The following is a 19211-nucleotide window of genomic DNA, read 5'->3' on the forward strand; positions in this document are numbered from 1 at the left end:
CTCATTCCTGTCTAGGACCTCTTTGGATTCTAAGCTTAATTTAAACATGTATACAACAAAGAGATAAAAAAAGTATTATTTACGAACATTCGTATAATAGAAGAAGCTAAATGGGGAACGAATGATAAAATTATGCACTGTGATTAACCACCAACTTGGCTAAATGCGTAAAGAATGTACGTAAAGAAACATCTTCGGTATGAACAACGGTCCCAGAATCGCCACCAAAGTTACCCATCTGTCCACCGCCAGAAATTTTACCATCATTTTCTGAAGGGTTTAATTTGGAGTAAAGGAAACGAGCTTGGGACTTACCCTCATCACATGTGACATATCTTGGTAACGGAAATCTGTCCGCAATGAGTGCTGCAGCTTCTTCCTTTGCACCATCAATCATTTCGTAAACACCAGGATATTCATCTCTAGGGTAATTGGCATCTCTCCACTCTGCTGCAATATTACCAAAGTAAATGACTGTGTAAAAGAACGCATCTAACAAAAGAACAGAATCAGGGGTTAACGAAGCAGAGTCCAATAAAACAGGTTCAGGCTCAGAACCATCTGCCTTAAATCTAACCAAGGTTGGTTGAATCATAACCAAGGAGTCTCTAACATCTGCCCTTAATAGAGTATGGTGGTAGAATGCGGTTTCGTCAGGTGAACAGTTAAATACTTGTAGGAACTGCGATCTTCTTAGATGATAAATAAACTGTGGTAATAACGAGAATTTATGAGACAATCTGAAACTCGAGGCATCGTTTTTGGCATAATCACCGAATGCCGAACATAACTTAACCAAAGATTTGTCGATCCATCTTAGCAAATCTGAATATTCACCTCCATTTTCTAGCTTATAAACAACCAGCCTTGCATATAAAACAGCTGCGGCTTCCTGATCGAAGGAACTTGACAGCTCACCTTTATTAGACGTTAATCTGTTCATTGTAGTAACTCTGGTCCTATAAGTACCGTCCGTATGTCTATACGTTGTTTGAAACTGGATGTAAACTTCAGGGACAAACTGAGATCTTTGCTCTGCGGCACCAACAGTTTGAATATCAAAAAATACAGCGTAAGTATGTTTCGGCGAGATTGAACACATCTTCCATTGGTTAGTTTTACCATCACCAACTTGAATGTCAGAGACGTTCTCACCATCTTTTTTCAGAGATTGACAATGTCCAATGACACCAGCGACTTTTAGTTTTGGAGAAGTGAAAACCTCCAACTTACCATCGAAGTATGTTAGAGGATAGCCTTCTTCATCCTTATTAAAGGTTGCCAAAAAGGAGTTTTTAAAGATAGATGTCTGGAAAGAATCAGTAACAACCAACACACCTCCAGTTTTGTTACTTAGGTGTCTCATTTCATAAATACCAACTTGATCATAACAACCAGCAAATATATCCACACTGAATGTTGTAGTCGAGGAGTTGTCAAAGAACTTATCGTTTGAATCTCTGTTGATACCTATTGCCTTCGTTGCAAGCTTCTTATAGAACTTAACAGCCTCTTTGTAATGTTTTGCTGAACCTTTTTCGATATCAGAGTGGGATCTTAAAGGCTCTTTCAATTCGGTACCCACAATCTGACCAGGACCAAAAGTACATGCACCTGCTGCAAACAAAGAAATTTTAGCAGCACATTGCACATAGGAACCTTCAGCAAGACAGGACGCAATGTTGAGTGCAGAACCAGTAACTCTTAAGGCCCTATGACCTGGCTTAATGGTCCACTTGGAAACTTCCAAAGCTTCGATTGATTTGACAATCTGCGCCTTGGCGGTTTCATCGGCCAAGGGTAATAAGAACTTATTGATTGTATTGTTGATAGAACCAGATTGAAATTGTTGACTCCAAGGTCTTGATGCATTACCTTTAATACCCAATTGTTCTTGCACATCATAAGATTTCAATTCCCTTTTACCCGAAAAGACGTATTTCTTTGAACATGAGGTAAAACTTAATTCATGGACATTGACAACCGAGTCAAAAGTGACCAAACCAAAGAAACAACCAGGTGGATGTAAGTCGAGAGAAGCAATCAAAGTATCTTTCAGACTCTTCAAATCTTCAGGGTCTTGACATAGATCAATGACATAAATGAAAGCAGGTGGAGGAGGAGGTTGGCTCCGATTTAGGATATATTCCATAGTCGATGCTTGAGGCATCAATTCTATTGGAACATTATCAGCTGATATATTTTGATACTGTGGCGGAAGTTGGTTTCTATTAAAGCAAATTGGACAGGTCCAAGTTCTGTTGTTCATATCGATCTGTGAGAAAACATTCAATGCAGACCTACACTTTCTACACAGTTGTGGATCATAGTTGGCAATTGGAAGATCCTCTCTTGGTAACAAGGGGGTGTATAAACAACCAACTGGAGATGCCATATTTTCGGACTCCAACCTGGTGACAGGGAATGTGTTCCAGTTGAAGCGCACCCCGTCAATGTCCTCTATTTCATATATGTCTGCCATGGGTATGGATCTCTGCTATGCTGGGTCTTGGAGGGAGGGACTTTTCAAATCCAAACAAATTCTCACACGCAATAGCAATATCTGATCAAAGCTATGGAAAATGGAAACACCAAACTCATTTTGTTAACACCTGGCAGGAGCGAATCAGTGAGAATGCGAAATTTGGTAGTACACGCCTCATACATGAAATATAAATACTTCCCCTCCTCCTATAATATATTCTTGTGAAGATATCGACGCGTCGTCCGAGTTGGCATTTTCACCACCATCACCACCATCACCACATTCTCCGCCTTTCTTACGACTTGAGTTACTGCCATTAGTGTAATGTCTGTGACTGGCTTCACTCGTCACGGCAACTGGTAACTAGCGATTCACAAGGGTAGATTAAAGTATATTAAAATATAAGTAGGTAAGGACGTATCCTAAGAAAAGAATAAGAAAAAATAAGAATAAAAGCATATAAAATAAAGACAGAGAAACAACAACGGACTGCTATTCACCATCAACGAGTTTATCAGCGTAGGACTGTAAATCACCACAACCCTTGCAAGATACTACCCCCACTGCTGTTGGCAATCGCCAGCCTCTTCAAAGCAACCTCTCGTTCTCTTTGAGTGTTCTCCTGTTTTTCCCTGATTGCACTTTGCAGTAACTTACCCACGTCAGCACTGTCAACAACGACACCATTCTCAGAACATTTGGCCTTTTGTTTCAATTCATCACACAAATTGTCAATATCGAGATCCGTAAATCTAGGATTCGTTGTTATTCTCTCCCAGATTTGTGAACATTTTATCAAGTTTCCGTTAGTGTCAGGAACTGTTTCCTCATCTTCTTTCTTATCAACAACCTTGGAACTGCCAGAATGGATATTTTCCTTACTTGTATTTCCAGCTTGAAGAGCCAAAGGTACCTCAACCTCCTCCTCCCCTTGTGGAATTTTAAGTAATTCATCAAATGCATTGTCATCAAAATCAACTTCAAAATCGTTACTTACAGGGTCAACAAACACAGCCGATGTTGGATCAAGCTGAAACGCAGCTGGATTCTTCGAAATGAAGTTGTTGTTGAAATCGTTAGTGGAAAGAAGAAAATCCATTTCATTTTCCCTGTTCGTTGGTATAACCGAAGGTTGCTTATTATCAAAATGCCCAAAATCAAAATTCCAATTTGGACTCTCGATATTATCTAAAGAATCAATCCCTTCATTGACTTTTCCATCATTCAGAAAAGGGGTTGAAAAATGACTTGTATCATGGTTCAACACATTCCCTTTAACTTGAGATGGAGGGCTCGGGAACTCTGGAGATGTAACGGAAGAGGAAGATGTCATAGACTGGCACGAACTGCCACTATACGTAGTAGGAACATGTTTTGCATCCTTTTCTCTGGTTGGGCCATGAGAGTCCGAATACTCACTTGAAATACTCTGTCCATGTTTCTCCATCTTCCCCCTCGGAATGGGACACGATTTGGAACCGCAAGCAGTACTTAATTCTGTACAAAATATCTGTTCATCGTAATTATCTTTGAAGTCTGCATTGTTTAGCTTGTTAGTCAGTTCTAAGTTGCCAACACTGCTTTCCTTTGGAGTGGTCATTTTAGCCATGTAATCATTGCCAAATGATACTGGGGTATTTGAGTGAACACTTGAGCTCGATGATTCGTAGAAACTACTCTTCCCATCGTTTGAGGTATCCCAAGCCTCCGAAGAGGTATCCAATTTCACCTCAGGAGATACCGACGTGTTGGTATTAATATCAATGCCATGATTCCCATCAATACCTTGTGATCCTTTGACCTGTTTCATCAACGTCAGCACTTGGTGTCTAAGAAGTTCACTTTCATTGGCCAGCAGCATCTTCTCCTTCTCCAGCGCCTGCACCTTCTCTTCGAGTTCCTTCATTCTCTTCTCCTTCCGTTCCCTAAATGCTCTTTGGGCAGCTCTATTTTGGGCAGTTCTCTTGTTCTTTGGCTCACTTGTGAGAGCCTTGCGACCAGGCTTGCTATGTGGCTTCTCAACTGCAGCATTTTCTTGGGTCTTGGTAGAAGGCATCTTGCGTTGGTTTCTAATGGTTGTAACACGTTTGTATAGAAAACAAACAACTGATAACAACATTCAACTGAAGGGGCAAAATTGACCCCCCTCCAATACACAAACATCGTGATTACTAATACACCCACACAGCTAGGGAAAAAAATAAAATTCAGAGAAAAGACATGGAGATAGCGGACATATTCCTCAATTAGGGATCTGTATTAACCTTAATTATTCTGCCACTGGTAGACTCTACAGGACCTCTCTTATTGGCACCACTATAGGATAAACGGTATACCATATACAAGACAGAGACTTGGCATGCACACCTAAGGGGACAGTCTCCCAGTGGAGAAAGCGCCTGCGTATGTGGAAAAGACTCGCCTACATCGGTCAAAGAACCCCACTTTAAAAGTTCCATATCTCTTGCGAAGAAGCCTCCCAACCAGTTTCTCAAAAGCACTTAGAATGGATAATGCAATTATTGAGGCAAGTATGTGTCTGGATGCGTTGGCAATATTCACATTTTGCAATCTCAATATGCATTTGTTTTGCAAGCGCTGAAATAGTGCTGAGAGCTTCGAGTAGACAAACTTTGCCAACCTGCTCACGTAGTTGCTATTGTTTTCCCTTCCATTTGGATTTGCATTTCTCCTTTTATAGTCGGAGATAAACCCACCGCATGATAATGTTGTTGACCCTGTAAAATTCCGCTGTTCAACATTCTCTAAATTCAGCTTGGTTTTAGAAGAGGTGTCTGTACTGATTTGTCGATATTTCAAATTCGCCAATTCTGTTGATATTTTCAATAATGTGTTGTTAATTTCACCTTGCCATTTGAGAAAATCTAGTGAGTTAATGTGTTTCTCCACATTGTAGCTGCTCACAGCACAGTTGTCTGTATCTACCACATTGTTAAAATGTTGGATTGAATTGCCTGTTGTCAAATCAGCATGGTGGGAGTCGGTAGGTATATTAGTAGAGGCTTTTGCCAGTGGATTAGAATTGCTGTTATTATAGTTAGTGGCACCAACACTGTTTTTCCTTGATATACTTACAGAATGATTTCTTGATGGTGGCCGGATCATACTCGGATTGATGCCAGAAGAAGCCATCCTAAATAACGAAACAGCAGGTGATTGCGCCCTCGGTGGGATATTATAGGATGGCGTATTAAACGAGACGCCATTGGTTGGCTGCGGCGGCGGAAGAGTTGTGGCAGAAGTGGTTGTTGCTGTTAGCGTTTGCGTTAAAGAGTCTGGGAGAATCGGTGATCCTAGATGAACAGATTCACCTATGCTCAAGCTCAGATTGTGGTTTTCAAGCATATCCCACATTTCTTGTAATCTATCTCTCAATGGTGATACAATTGGGTATTTTTCCTGTGAGTAGTTGTTTTTGAGTACGTCTAGTAGATATTTACAATATTGTCTTCTTGCTTCTTTCCGTGTTAACCCTTTGAATGCTTTCCAAGCGTTATACTTTCTAACTTCAGAAATGCGATTTCCGTCGGGCTCATTCGAATTGATGTCGCCCTTGGTTGCCTGGCTGTATAAACCATATAAATTTAGACGATCATCTATAGTAGGACGTGGTAAGTTTGACTTTTTGGAGAGATCAGTTAAAGACTTAATCACCAACACGGCCTCGACAAACGCTTTGTCTGTGTTGACTTCCATCTATGTTCAATGTAGAGCTTGGTATAATGACACGCAACACAGTTACTGTTAATGTCACAACAACTGTGAGAAACGATCATTTAGTTTATCACCAAATGCAAAAGTAAACAAGGCGTGATGCAGGGAAAAACCGAGGTGAGGATTTCCAAACTTGAATAACTGATTAAATCTAAGCACGAAATCCTCGAGACGACAAATGCTTTGATTCCAATTAGGTAGCGTAAGACACAGTGAAGAACAAAAGGAACTGTATCAATTAATCCAAGGCATTGAGAGCTACTGCTACGAAAATGATTACAATGTCTATTACAAACTACCATCTACAATATTTACAATGTTGGTTACAAAATGTCTACCAAAATTAAGGACCATCCAATTCAATGGAATACCCAAATCTAAATACCAATCACCTAAAGGATCCCAATGACCGAAGCCAAGGTACTGTTTCAAGCAATGGACAAAAAGAAATGGATATAGGGAACAGGACGGTGAGTAATCGGTAAATTGATCTTGTTTGCATTAAAAATTGATACCAAATATGGGGTAGATTTGGAAACAGAGTGTTGGCAAACTGACTTTATAGCAATTACCTCAACAATGAGAGAATGTTCTCAATTGAAAAGCTTCAAGGTTTCGATTAGTAAAGTGATTAATTGTGAAATTGTATTTATTAGTTTTGTACATAGAAAAAAACAGAATATTTAATAATAAACTTAGTTTTCTGGGACTGTAGTAAATTTTAAATGGGGGAGTAAATGTTAGTATTAAATTCTGAATGGCTTTACGAAATGAAAACATAATTTTTTTCTTCTTTTTGAACATACCATCAATTGCACCAGCATCGATAGCTTCAATGATATCGTGAGGTGGCTTGTTGTCAACTCTACAACCAACAGATTGAGCAGTACCTAAGATTTCCTTGGTGACGGAAGCTAAAGTCTTACCGAAAGACTTTTCTCTCATGGTTCTTGCAATTTCAAAGATTTCATCTAATGGAATGTTACCAGAGTGCTTGACGTTCTTGTCCTTCTTTCTGTCTCTTGGAGCTTCCTTAAGAGCAGTGATGACTAAGGAAGAAGCAGATGGAACAACAGAAGCAGTAGCTTGTCTGTTTTGGATCTTCAATTGAACAGTGACCTTGATACCCTTGAAGTCCTTGGTTGCCTTTGCAATATCTTCACCAACCTTCTTTGGGGATAAACCAAGAGGACCAATCTTTGGAGCTAAAGCGGAGGAAGCACCAACTTCACCACCGACTGCTCTTAAGTATAAGTATTTAACTTCAGAAGGATCAAACTTTGGAGGCATTGTGTCTTGATTTGTCTGTTGTTAAATATATCATTTTCAGAAAAACTCTCCTTCCTTCAACAGTTGACATTCAATTGAGATGAAGTTTTTCATCTACAGTCTCCACTCCTACACTCACTCCCTCGCTCCGTAGAATAATTCCAGCATGCTGCAAAGTGTGAAATTCGCTGTGTCAGAGAGTGACTACCCAAAGAGGCAAGTGAGTTTCTTTTCGCAGTCACAGCAGCTAGAATATCTGAGAACAAAAAAAGGCCCAAAGTAAAAAAAAAAATGAGACAAGGAAAAAAAGTGAAAACAAAAAGGGTTGGTAGGAGTCACGTGCGCACGGACAGGGTACAAAAACATACAGCTTTGTTTCTCTACAATTTGCTATGGACCATTTCAAATCACTGGTAAGTCTCCTGACTTTCTTAGCGGATGCAGTTGTCCTGCCACCGTCCAATGCTTGCAATTAAATCCACCGTTCAATCTCATCAATGCAGTAACACTTAAGTTATATATAGATAGTTATTTTCAATTATTAGTTTTCTCGATAATCTCAAAACCGGGGAAGTAGCAGTGTCTGCCCAGTTTGCTGATTTTAATAGTGTGGCCAGCAATACTCTCACTGGACTTTGCAAATCTGATAAGGTTTTCGATATCCGTTTTTGTTTTGTGAATTTCTCCATGTAGATTCTCAAATTCTAGTCTTTTTATAGATTTCAGCTCATGAAACCAGTCTAGCTTGTCCAACAAAATATTGAGGAACTTGAAAGATTTGTTGAATTCACCTACTAAAAGTTTTGCTTCACCGTTTAGGCTTTCAATGTAGTTCGCAAAATCATTTTGATAAACTTTCTCATTTACTTGTAGCCTGGATTTAAAATCTTGATAACTCAGCATCTCTGGATCGGTTATATTGTTAAATTGTCTCCATTGGAGGTTATATAGCAAGTCTTCTCTATTTGATAATTGATGGATCAAGTTTTTTGGTAAATAATAAAATCCAAGATAAGTCATTAATTCATAACCTTTAGCCTTTAGGATAGATAATTGGTAGATCATGTTGTACTCATTCTTCAGGTACAATAAATAAAGTGAGAGTTTGGATTTCTTAGATTTGTTAGCAATGCCCAACATATTATCAAGGTGATGATTTAGATGATATACCAAAACAATAACTTGGTAATAAACAGAAACATATTCTCTGATATCTTTGAATAAGTTCAACTCAATACTTTTGAGGATAACTTCAAGTATACACTTTAACTTGAAGAAGATAATGACAGACGTTAAAGGGTAGTATCTCTCGCTGGGAGTGTAAAAATGAATTTGCCTGAAATAATCTTCTAGCTGACCCGTTTCAACTTGCCTCATATTCCAGTATCTCAACTCTTTGCATTTAAACTGCCTTTGCCTTGATGGGTTCAAAGTAGGTAAAAATAGCGACTCCTTGAATAGCAATGAAACAGTTTCCAGATAATATTCGATCTGTTGCATTGCATCTACATTCTTAATCCTTTTCTGAAACTCTAAATCAATTTTCGAACCATCAAGTAATAGTTCCTTCATATAGGAATAAAAAAGGTCTTTGAATCTGAGATTCTTATCTCGAAAAACAAAGTCTTGCTCTTGTTGCTGGTTGTTGCTATTTATGAATGAAAAAAATAGAACCCTTGAAAAAATATGTAATCCATTAATTTCATTAGCATCGTTGTTATTCCGTTTATTTTCAAGGTATTTAAGCCATTCCATGAATTCCAAGGAATTCGATGCTTGGACTGTTTTCAAAACATCAGAGCAATCGTTGAAAAGTTGGATAAGATTCAGCGTACAATCACTCCAACTAGAAGAAACAACTGGCAATACTTTTGGTGGTGCCTGATTATCGAATTTAATCTGAGAGTTTGCGTTAAAACAATTCCTTGGTACATGTATCCCGTCAATATCAATCGATTCAAATTCATTTAATTTCTCAACAACATTTTCCAACTGTGTTAGTTTGTTGCCCAATTTTGAAGTCAAATCATGCGAGCTCTTGAGATGAAATAAGTTGATATCCCACTGATAGATTGATTCTAGGCTATTTATGGATTGCAAAATCGTAAACGCATTCTTCAATAAAGATATATGTTTAGTTTTGATATCATCATTTTCTTCCACGTTCTCTTGAATCGATTTCCACGTTTTAGGAGAAACCAAGCTGTGCTTAATAATCTCATTAGGAGATAGCTCGTATAGCCAATTTAAGTTCATTGTACTGGTATTCAAATCTTCCTCCTCATAAATTTGAGACTTCATGGCCAATGCAAGTATAAACCTAACGGTTGAGATCAAGAGTATCGAGAACTTGATGATAATTTCATTTAATGAGCCACTTTTGAACTTTGTCAATACCCTTTCTAATGATATATCCTTGGTATAAATCTCAAGAATCTGGGAGATATATTCACAAGACAAGATACTATTTGGAATGCTGACGTTCTGTCCCATCCATGATGTTAGTGACTTCAAAAGATTACCTATAATTGCGGTGGTTTCCTCCAACGTCAATTCATTCGCACTATCTGAAATATCGTAAATGACTTCCTCTAAAAGAAAAGTGTCAAGCCTGGGATTCAATATTTCCAAGGCATGGGTTCCGTGCAAAAGTGGAAACTCTTTTGATTTGACAATGTGTGAGTATTGTATTTCATTGGTAAGTTCGAAAAACTTGTCTGTGATGTCCACAAAATCTTGTCTCTTGCGATTAATATCCAAATCTTCTAATGGTGGCACCAATTCAGACATAATGACAGCCAGAAGGCCAAATGCAGTTGCAGATATGAATTGCAGCACATTTGTGACTTGGTGATCTCAAGAAGGAGTGTTTGATGCCATAGAGTTTATGCTCAGGTTATTCGAGGACGCATTTGGGATTTTTTTTTTCCTCATTTTCTTCAAATTGAATTTCCAAGGTAGCCTACATGTTTCTCGGAGACATGACGAGTTTCCTAATTAGGTAACTAAAATGTTGACATTTTGAGATGTGTTTACTAAGTACTTCTTTCCGTTTAGTAAGTGCAACAAATAGGGGACGGTTAGAGTAAATATCAATAAATAAATGTTGAGCAAGAAGAAAGAACAAAAATACCAGCAATGCTTGTTTTGACAAACATTGTTCAGGTATTTTTTTCGATTTTCTAAAAGCAGAAAGAAAAAAGAAAGTTCGATTAGATAGGTTTATGGTTAAAGTTTGATTGTCGTTACATATACATGTATTATAATAAATAGAATAGATCATGTCCACTGAATTTTTTTTTTGTTTTTCAAAATTTCTAAAGCTTTATCTTTTAAGAGCCGATAATTTTACTTAGGCCAAATGAGAAAATTTAGATGGATTCGGTTAAGACCTTGTTTAACTTGGAGACTTTTGCAGAGACAGATAAATCGACGGAGTTGTCACCAACTTCGACAATTAAGCCGCCCAAAATCTCTGGCTTAACTTCGTTGTAGATCTTTAAGCTCTTACCAGCACCAACGAATTTAGAACCTGCAATTGCTTTTTGTAGTCTTTGGATAGTCTTGTTGTCCAATGGCTTAGCAGAGACAACAGTAGCTTCAACGACACCATTGTGTGCAGCATTCAAAACGGAAAATTGCTTTGCAATAGCTTGGAATAATCCCAATCTGTTGTTTTCAGATAAAATGGTCAACAAGTTGGTAACAGACTTATCTAATCTTAGAGTTGAAGAGACGGTAGAAATAACTTCGGCTCTGGAACCTGCAGATAAAGCTGGGTTTGCTAAGATGTTTGCAAGCTTGGCATCACCTTCGATAGCCTTGTTTAACTTCTCAACAGATTGGTAAACTTGGTCAATGGAGGAATCCTTTGCAGCTGCAGTGTATAATGCAGTTGCGTAGGTACCATCTAAGCCGAAAAGTTGGACAGGAGGCTTGACGGAGGAAGCAGCAGTAGCAAGGGATCTAACGAATTGACGGGAAGCCATTGTGTAAAAGTGTACGTGTTTATTTGCTTGGTCTCTGATCCAACCTTTCAGTGGATATGTGCTTGTATCATTTCTTCTATTTTGCATCTCTTCACTATGTCTCTCTCTTTTGATTCTTCCTCGCTCACCAAAGATGGCGTTTCGTTCCTCTCATTCGCTGTGCACAAGTGTCGCGGTGCCTTAGATGGATACACGTCAGTTGTGCCCATTGGCTTGCCTTTTTTTTTTCTTTTTTTTTTTCGCTCTATACATACGTAATGGCTGCGCCACTTGTACAGCTCTCAATTGAAGTTCTTCAATGCGCCACTTTTGGCCAAACAATAAAAAATGAGGTAAAAAGAGAAAATTGACAATTGCTGAAAATTGCGAAAAATTGAGAACAGACATGAAAAAAAGTCCAAAAGTTGAAGAAGAAGACGAGTATCCAGATTTGACAAGGGTGTACATCTTGGAGGTGAGCTATTGTCGACCCCCCCCTTTTATCAAACCCACCTCCATTCCACAATCATGTTCAAGGGCACTATTTCTAGAGCGCTCTTTACAAACACATACCCCGGCAGTTTGAACCGGCTTGTGGTAAGCAGATTTGCATCCACTGTACCACCTTCCTCCTCATCTACAACAAGTGCAACCTCCTTACATAATGAATTGACTGCTTTGGAGAAGCAAGACGAGTTAAATAGAAAACAAGTTGAGTTGGCAAAGGAGAAGGTTCAGATGAAGAAGGTAAAACCTACTTCTCCTGGTTTAAGATGGTGGAGGAAACCTATTTATCCGTATCTATGGAAGGGGAAACCATACAAACCATTAACTGTGACTAGGGTTGCCAAGTCAGGTAGAAACAACACAGGTAGAATTGTCGTTAGACACCAAGGTGGTGGTGTTCAAAGAAGAATCAGAATTGTTGATTACGAGAGAAAGACTCCAGGTCCTCAAACCGTTGTTAGAATCGAATACGACCCAAACAGAACATCCCATATTGCACTTTTGAAACATAACGAAACCGGCGAACACTCTTACATCATTGCATGTGAAGGTTTAAGACCAGGCGATCAAGTTGAATCGTTCCTTGCTGGTATTCCAAAGAGATTTATCGAGGAAATGGGTGGTAAAATTGATCCTGCTTTATTGTCCGTTAAGATTTCAGGCAAGGGTAACTGTTTACCAATTTCAATGATCACAATTGGTACAATTGTCCATAATATTGGCGAGCACCAAAAGGGACCTGCTAAATACTGTAGAGCTGCTGGTGCATATGGACGTATAGTGTCTAAATTGCCAGAGGAAAATAGAGCGATTGTGCAGTTACAAAGCGGTGAACAAAGATATGTTCATTTGGAAGCTTGTGCAACTCTTGGTGTTGCTTCCAATTCTGCCCATCACAACGAATCCCTTGGTAAGGCCGGCAGAAACAGACATAAGGGTATCAGACCTACTGTTAGAGGTGTGGCCATGAATACCTGTGACCATCCTTTGGGTGGTGGTAGAGGTAAATCCAAGTCCAACAAGCCTTCCATGTCTCCATGGGGTGTCCTAGCGAAAGGTGGGTTTAAGACCAGAAAGGGTAAGCATGAAAACAAAAACAAGTTCAAAGACAGACCAAGAGGTGCTGCTAATAAATGATGAGCTCACTCTTGTAAATTCTTGTAAATATATAAAGACAGAAAGATATGTTTATACTGCTATAATGCCACTTTCAGTAACTTGTTCAGGCTCTACAGAGTCTTCCCAGTAAAATATAATCCCTTATCTGGGAAATCTGGAAAAAAGAAAAATCATGTTGGGAGAAGTCACAAAAATATTTAGAGTCAAAGATATCTGTTGACTTCTTTGTGTTTTGGTTCCTTGACTTCTCTAATTATAATGAAAAGTTCCTTTTTATCATGTCCTGTGCAGGAACAGACTTCTTCTATCTTGATAAATATATAAAAGTCGCTTGCGGCTTTCCTTTTTGTATTCCTTGTCCTTCACATTAAGATTATAGACTGTTTATTGTAGATATTAAAAGTAAGCCTCTTTTATTTTTTTATCGGTTCCGCCTTTTTCTCTTAGGAAAAAAAAATCTTTGCAATATTAGCGTAGTTTTACAAAACTATAACAAAAAAAATTGAATTTTTTTTTCTCCTTCCGGTCAATAAACCTTATAGTCCTCTTTTTTTTCCTTGGTATTTCACTCCCAAAAAAACCATAAAACATGCTTAGACAAGTTACCAGAAGGTCGAGTTTGAGACTGGCTACGAAAGTCAATGGATTTTCTCGTACATATAGAAACTTTTCTACTTCCTCAACTTTATTAGATGCAACAATTATATCAGGAAAACAACTAGCACAGAAAATAAGAGCCCAAACTTTTGAGCAGATTGGATTGCAGAAGCAAAAGTATCCGGAATTCCAACCCAAATTGACTATTATCCAGGTTGGTGATAGATCTGACTCCTCTACTTACGTTCGTATGAAGGCTAAGGCATCCAAGGAGGCAGATATTGATTGCGAAGTTATTAAATTACCTGAAGATGTCGATGAATTTACCATCTTACACACCATATCTAAGTTGAACGACGACTCAAAGGTCAATGGTATTTTGGTCCAGCTACCATTGCCTAAGCACCTTGATGAAGACAAGATAGTCAATTCTGTTTCATCGATCAAAGATGTCGATGGTTTTGATACTTTCAATGTTGGTGAATTGTCAAAGAAGAATGGTAACCCACATTACATACCTTGTACACCAAATGGATGTATTAGATTAATTAAGGAAACAGGTGTTGACTTAAAAGGTAAGAATGCAGTAGTTATTGGTAGGTCTGATATTGTTGGATCTCCAGTTTCTGCTTTATTGAGAAGAGAAGATTGTACAGTTACTACATGCCATTCTAAAACTGAAAATGTCAAGGACCTAATTTCTAGGGCAGATATTGTTATTGCTGCACTTGGCCATCCTAGTTTTGTTAAAGGTGATTGGATCAAGGAAGGTGCAATTGTTATTGACGTTGGTATTAATTATGTCGAAGATTCAACAAAGAAAAACGGCTACAAGGTTGTAGGTGACGTTGACTTTGAGAGTGTTAAGGAAAAGGCCAGGTTTTTAACACCTGTTCCTGGCGGTGTTGGACCAATGACTATTGCAATGTTAATTGAGAATGTCTTCAATGCTGCAAGTAAACAGTTGGCGAAAAACCAAGAACCATTAAAGATCAATCCTTTGAAATTGAAAACATTAAATCCTGTTCCTTCGGATATTGATATTTCAAGAGCTCAAATCCCAAAACTGATCAACCAAGTTGCTAAAGAATTGGGCATCAAGAATAAAGATTTTGAAAACTATGGCCATTATAAAGGTAAAGTATCTCTTGATGTTTATGAAGATCTAAAAGATAAACGTGATAACGGTAACTATGTTTTAGTTGCAGGTATCACTCCAACACCTTTAGGTGAAGGCAAATCAACTACCACTATGGGTATAGTCCAAGCCTTAGGTGCACACTTGAACATTCCTGCTATTGCAAACGTTAGACAACCATCAATGGGGCCAACTTTTGGTGTTAAAGGTGGTGCAGCCGGTGGTGGTTATGCACAAGTCATTCCAATGGATGAGTTCAATTTGCATTTAACTGGTGATATTCATTCTATTTCCATCGCAAATAATTTGCTAGCTGCTGCAATAGATACAAGGATGTTCCATGAGTCAACTCAAAAAGATGAACCTTTCTATAAGAGATTGGTCCCAAGAAAAAACGGAGTCCGTAAGTTTACCCCATCAATGCTGAAGAGATTAAGAAAGTTGGGTATTGATAAAACTGATCCTGACTCTCTCACCAGCGAGGAGATTTCGAGATTCGCCAAATTAAACATTGATCCAAAGTCTATCACTATCAAGAGAGTTGTTGATGTAAATGACCGTTTCCTAAGGGGCATCACTATTGGTCAGGCCCCAACTGAGAAAGGTTTCACCCGTGAAACAGGGTTTGATATTACTGTTGCATCTGAAATTATGGCAATATTGGCATTGTCCAAAGATTTGAAGGATTTGAGAGAGAGAGTCGGAAAGATGGTCATTGGGCTAAACGTAGATGGCGAACCAATCACCTGTGAAGATATCTGCTGTGCAGGTGCCATCACTGCCTTATTGAAGGACACCATCAAGCCTAACCTAATGCAAACCTTAGAAGGTACCCCAGTGTTTGTTCATGCAGGGCCTTTTGCAAACATTTCTATTGGTGCGTCGTCAGTCATTGCAGACAGATTAGCTTTAAAACTAGTTGGTAAACCAAGGAAATCCAGTGATGATTTCAAGAAAGGTTTTGTTGTTACCGAAGCAGGGTTTGATTTCACCATGGGTGGTGAAAGATTCTACAATATCAAATGTAGATCATCGGGATTGAAACCAAACGTTGTTGTCTTAGTTGCGACTACCAGGGCTTTGAAGTTGCATGGTGGTGCAAGCGACGTCAAACCTGGTCAAGTATTGCCAACAGAATACGTCACTGAAAACATTGAATTTGTTAGGAATGGTGCATCATCCAACTTAAGAAAACAAATTGAAAATGCCAAAAGTTATGGGGCTCCAGTTGTTGTTGCAATTAACAAATTTGCTACCGACACCGAGAAGGAAATTGAGACCATTAGAGAAGAAGCCATCAAGGCTGGTGCATTTGATGCTGTTGAGTCAGACCATTGGTCACAAGGTGGTAAGGGTGCAATCAAGTTAGCTGAGGCAATTGTACGTGCTACCGAGGAAAGACCGTTGAAAGAAAGTCAACCTCCTAACTATCTTTATTCATTAGATGGTTCGTTAGAAGATAGACTAAGAACAATTGCCACCAAGATGTATGGAGCAAAGGATATTGAACTATCTGAGTTGGCCAAGAAACAGATTGAAGAGTATGAGAGTCAAGGTTTTGGCAAGCTGCCTGTTTGTATTGCAAAGACGCAATATTCTCTCTCCCATGATCCAACATTGAAAGGTGTTCCAAAGGATTTCATTTTCCCAATCAGAGAAGTTAGAATAAGTGCAGGAGCAGGATATTTATATGCACTAGCTGCAAAGATCATGACAATTCCAGGTCTATCAACTTATGCCGGATTTATGAATGTTGAAGTCAACGAAGATGGTGAGATTGATGGATTGTTTTAGTTTTTATTATAAAATTATATATTATTCTTAATTACATATCACCCCTCTATCAGGGAAGGGAGAAACGAAAATAGAGAGTGACCTATCCAAGCTTGGGGGTCTAAGTTTTAATGGCCCAGGGAATCATTACTTTTTTTTCTCAATCCTTGATGGATAAAAGTATTACATACGTACAGGATTGTGTTAGTGTATTTCGTTATATGATTAAACAAAGTTTATAGATTGTAAAGTAGACGTAAAGTTTAGTAATTCATTTTAATGTTCATTTTACATTCAGATGTCATTAAGCGGCTTTAGAGTTGATTTCATCAGATAATTTAGCTTGAGCAACCAAGATTTCTGGAGCATCGAATTCATCCAAGAATAATTCAATGACTCTAATCTTATCTTCCTTGTTGAATGCTTCATCCTTCATCAAAGCGTCCAAGTCTTTAGCGGATTTAACAACATGGTTTTCATATTGGGTCTTGTCAGCAAAGAGCTTCAATAACAATTGGTGATCCCATGGTTGAATTTGGTTGTAGTCCTCATGACGACCGTGGATCAACTTTTCGATAGTGTAACCTCTGTTGTTTAAGATGAAGATGTATGGCTTGATGTTCCATCTTGCAGCATCTGAGATTGATTGGACAGTCAATTGTAAAGAACCATCACCAATAAACAAAACAGTTCTTCTTTCTTGTTCGCCAGTTTGTTTGTGTGCATCTTCAGCAGCAAATGCAGCACCAACTGCAGCTGGTAAGGAGAAACCAATGGAACCCCATAAGACTTGGGAGATAGACTTTGAATCTCTTGGTAAGTGGGTAGCCAAGACACCAAAGGAGGAAGTACCAGTTTCAGTGACAATGATATCTCTTGGCTTTAAGAAGTAAGATAATCTCTTCCACAGGTAATCTTGAGTGATGATACCTTCTGGAGCAACCTTTGCAGATTCGTAAGCAAATTTAGATTTTGGTGGAGATAAAGTTGAGACATTGGAATACTTAATATTCTTCAATTCGCTGATCAATCTTTGGACTGCGCCCTTCATCATCAAGTTTTCATAAGTTGCAGATTTGAATTTACAGTAGTTGGAATGGAATTCAACGACATTCTTAGTAGTGTAACCATATGAGAAGGAACCGGTGTTGAAATCAGAAGGTAAACCACCTAAGGATAAGATACAATCGGTTGGGCCAACAATGTCCTTAACATCTGGAGCAGATAGAGAACCCAAGTATAAGCCAAAGAATTCTTCATCATCTTCATCAACAGTAGATTTACCCATTGGGGTGGTGAAGACAGGGAATTTAGTCAATTTAGCCAACTCTCTCACTTCCTTAGAAATGTTATGTCTTGCAGCACAAGCGTCAACGAGAATGATTGGTTTTTCTGCCTTCTTGACCATTTCAACAACGTTATGAATGAATTCTTCTTCAGCAACAGGGTTGTTTAGAGGTTCTTCTAAATGTAACTTGTTTTCCTTAACTAATGCCGCTGGAACCAATTCATCAGCAAAGTTGGAAGGAAGTCCCAAGTAGACTGGTCTCTTTGTGTGATAAGCGGTTTCAATCAAGTTATTAATTAATTTTGGAGCTGATTCCAAATCGTAAACAATCTCAACCTTTGCACTGATTTTCTTTGACATTTCGGTGAAGTTGTCGAATCTTGTGTCACCCAAGGTATGGTGTAACAACAAGTTGTTCTTCATAGCAGACAAGGAAGGCATACCAACAATATGGATCAATGGGACGTGTTCAGCATAAGAACCTGCAATGGCATTGACGGCAGACAATTCACCGACACCAAAGGTGGTGATTAGGGATGCAAATCCATTGATTCTTGCATAACCATCAGCTTCGTAGCCGGCATTCAACTCGTTAGCGTTACCGACCCATCTAATGCCTTCAACTTCCTTGACGTGGTCCAACAATGCCAAATTGAAATCACCAGGAACACCAAAGATGGAATAAGAGCCTGCTTCCTTTAACTTTTCAAACAGATAAGTACCTAGGGAGATTTTGTCAGTCATATTTTTGTGTTTTGCTGTGTTTTGTTTTATTTTGTTTTATTGGGAAGAAAATATATAATAATAGAATATTATATCAAAAAATAATTAAAGAAGCTCAACTGTTATTAGAATAAATGGGTTCTCCGTGTCCTTTTTATACGCCTTCTCCGAAAAGAAAAAAACCATCGTATCATTTGTAGCCCACGCCACCCGGAAAAACCACCATTGTCCTCAGCAGTCCGCAAAAATATGGATGCGCTCAATCAATTTCCCTCCCCCGTCAATGCCAAAAGGATAACGACACACTATTAAGAGCGCATCATTTGTAAAAGCCGAGGAAGGGGGATACGCTGACCGAGACGTCTCGCCTCACTCTCGGAGCTGAGCCGCCCTCCTTAAGAAATTCATGGGAAGAACACCCTTCGCGGCTTCTGAACGGCTCGCCCTCGTCCATTGGTCACCTCACAGTGGCAACTAATAAGGACATTATAGCAATAGAAATTAAAATGGTGCACTGAAATACAATAGGATCGAATAGGATAGGATACAATAAGATACGGAATATTAGACTATACTGTGATACGGTACGCTACGATACGCTACGATACG

The 19211-nt window shown here is 38.7% G+C and overlaps 9 protein-coding genes across 9 annotated transcripts; 2 read left to right on the forward strand and 7 right to left on the reverse strand.

Annotated features, from left to right (window-relative positions):
• Positions 1 to 130: 130 nt before the first annotated feature.
• On the reverse strand, positions 131 to 2482 carry C5L36_0A01480 (uncharacterized protein; the record flags this gene model as incomplete). Its single annotated transcript, XM_029463159.1, has 1 exon — positions 131 to 2482. One exon carries the CDS (start codon positions 2480 to 2482, stop codon positions 131 to 133), a length of 2352 nt encoding a protein of 783 aa, XP_029319019.1.
• Positions 2483 to 3017: 535 nt separating this feature from the next.
• C5L36_0A01490 (uncharacterized protein) lies at positions 3018 to 4604 on the reverse strand (the record flags this gene model as incomplete). The annotated part of the gene is made up of 1 exon (XM_029463160.1): positions 3018 to 4604. The coding sequence occupies one exon, from the start codon at positions 4602 to 4604 to the stop codon at positions 3018 to 3020; it is 1587 nt and encodes a 528-aa protein (XP_029319020.1).
• Positions 4605 to 4852: 248 nt separating this feature from the next.
• C5L36_0A01500 (uncharacterized protein) lies at positions 4853 to 6202 on the reverse strand (the record flags this gene model as incomplete). The annotated part of the gene is made up of 1 exon (XM_029463161.1): positions 4853 to 6202. One exon carries the CDS (start codon positions 6200 to 6202, stop codon positions 4853 to 4855), a length of 1350 nt encoding a protein of 449 aa, XP_029319021.1.
• A 713-nt stretch (positions 6203 to 6915) lies between these two features.
• On the reverse strand, positions 6916 to 7510 carry C5L36_0A01510 (uncharacterized protein; the record flags this gene model as incomplete). The annotated part of the gene is made up of 2 exons (XM_029463162.1): positions 6916 to 6929; positions 7027 to 7510. 2 exons carry the CDS (start codon positions 7508 to 7510, stop codon positions 6916 to 6918), a joined length of 498 nt encoding a protein of 165 aa, XP_029319022.1.
• Positions 7511 to 8023: 513 nt separating this feature from the next.
• Positions 8024 to 10279, reverse strand: C5L36_0A01520 (uncharacterized protein; the record flags this gene model as incomplete). The annotated part of the gene is made up of 1 exon (XM_029463163.1): positions 8024 to 10279. One exon carries the CDS (start codon positions 10277 to 10279, stop codon positions 8024 to 8026), a length of 2256 nt encoding a protein of 751 aa, XP_029319023.1.
• Positions 10280 to 10860: 581 nt separating this feature from the next.
• On the reverse strand, positions 10861 to 11478 carry C5L36_0A01530 (uncharacterized protein; the record flags this gene model as incomplete). The annotated part of the gene is made up of 1 exon (XM_029463164.1): positions 10861 to 11478. One exon carries the CDS (start codon positions 11476 to 11478, stop codon positions 10861 to 10863), a length of 618 nt encoding a protein of 205 aa, XP_029319024.1.
• A 507-nt stretch (positions 11479 to 11985) lies between these two features.
• C5L36_0A01540 (uncharacterized protein) lies at positions 11986 to 13101 on the forward strand (the record flags this gene model as incomplete). Its single annotated transcript, XM_029463165.1, has 1 exon — positions 11986 to 13101. The coding sequence occupies one exon, from the start codon at positions 11986 to 11988 to the stop codon at positions 13099 to 13101; it is 1116 nt and encodes a 371-aa protein (XP_029319025.1).
• A 571-nt stretch (positions 13102 to 13672) lies between these two features.
• C5L36_0A01550 (uncharacterized protein) lies at positions 13673 to 16612 on the forward strand (the record flags this gene model as incomplete). The annotated part of the gene is made up of 1 exon (XM_029463166.1): positions 13673 to 16612. One exon carries the CDS (start codon positions 13673 to 13675, stop codon positions 16610 to 16612), a length of 2940 nt encoding a protein of 979 aa, XP_029319026.1.
• Positions 16613 to 16895: 283 nt separating this feature from the next.
• C5L36_0A01560 (uncharacterized protein) lies at positions 16896 to 18623 on the reverse strand (the record flags this gene model as incomplete). The annotated part of the gene is made up of 1 exon (XM_029463167.1): positions 16896 to 18623. One exon carries the CDS (start codon positions 18621 to 18623, stop codon positions 16896 to 16898), a length of 1728 nt encoding a protein of 575 aa, XP_029319027.1.
• Positions 18624 to 19211: the final 588 nt, after the last annotated feature.

Source organism: Pichia kudriavzevii, chromosome 1 (assembly GCF_003054445.1).
Source record: "Pichia kudriavzevii chromosome 1, complete sequence".
In the NCBI taxonomy this organism is placed as follows: Eukaryota; Fungi; Ascomycota; class Pichiomycetes; order Pichiales; family Pichiaceae; genus Pichia; species Pichia kudriavzevii.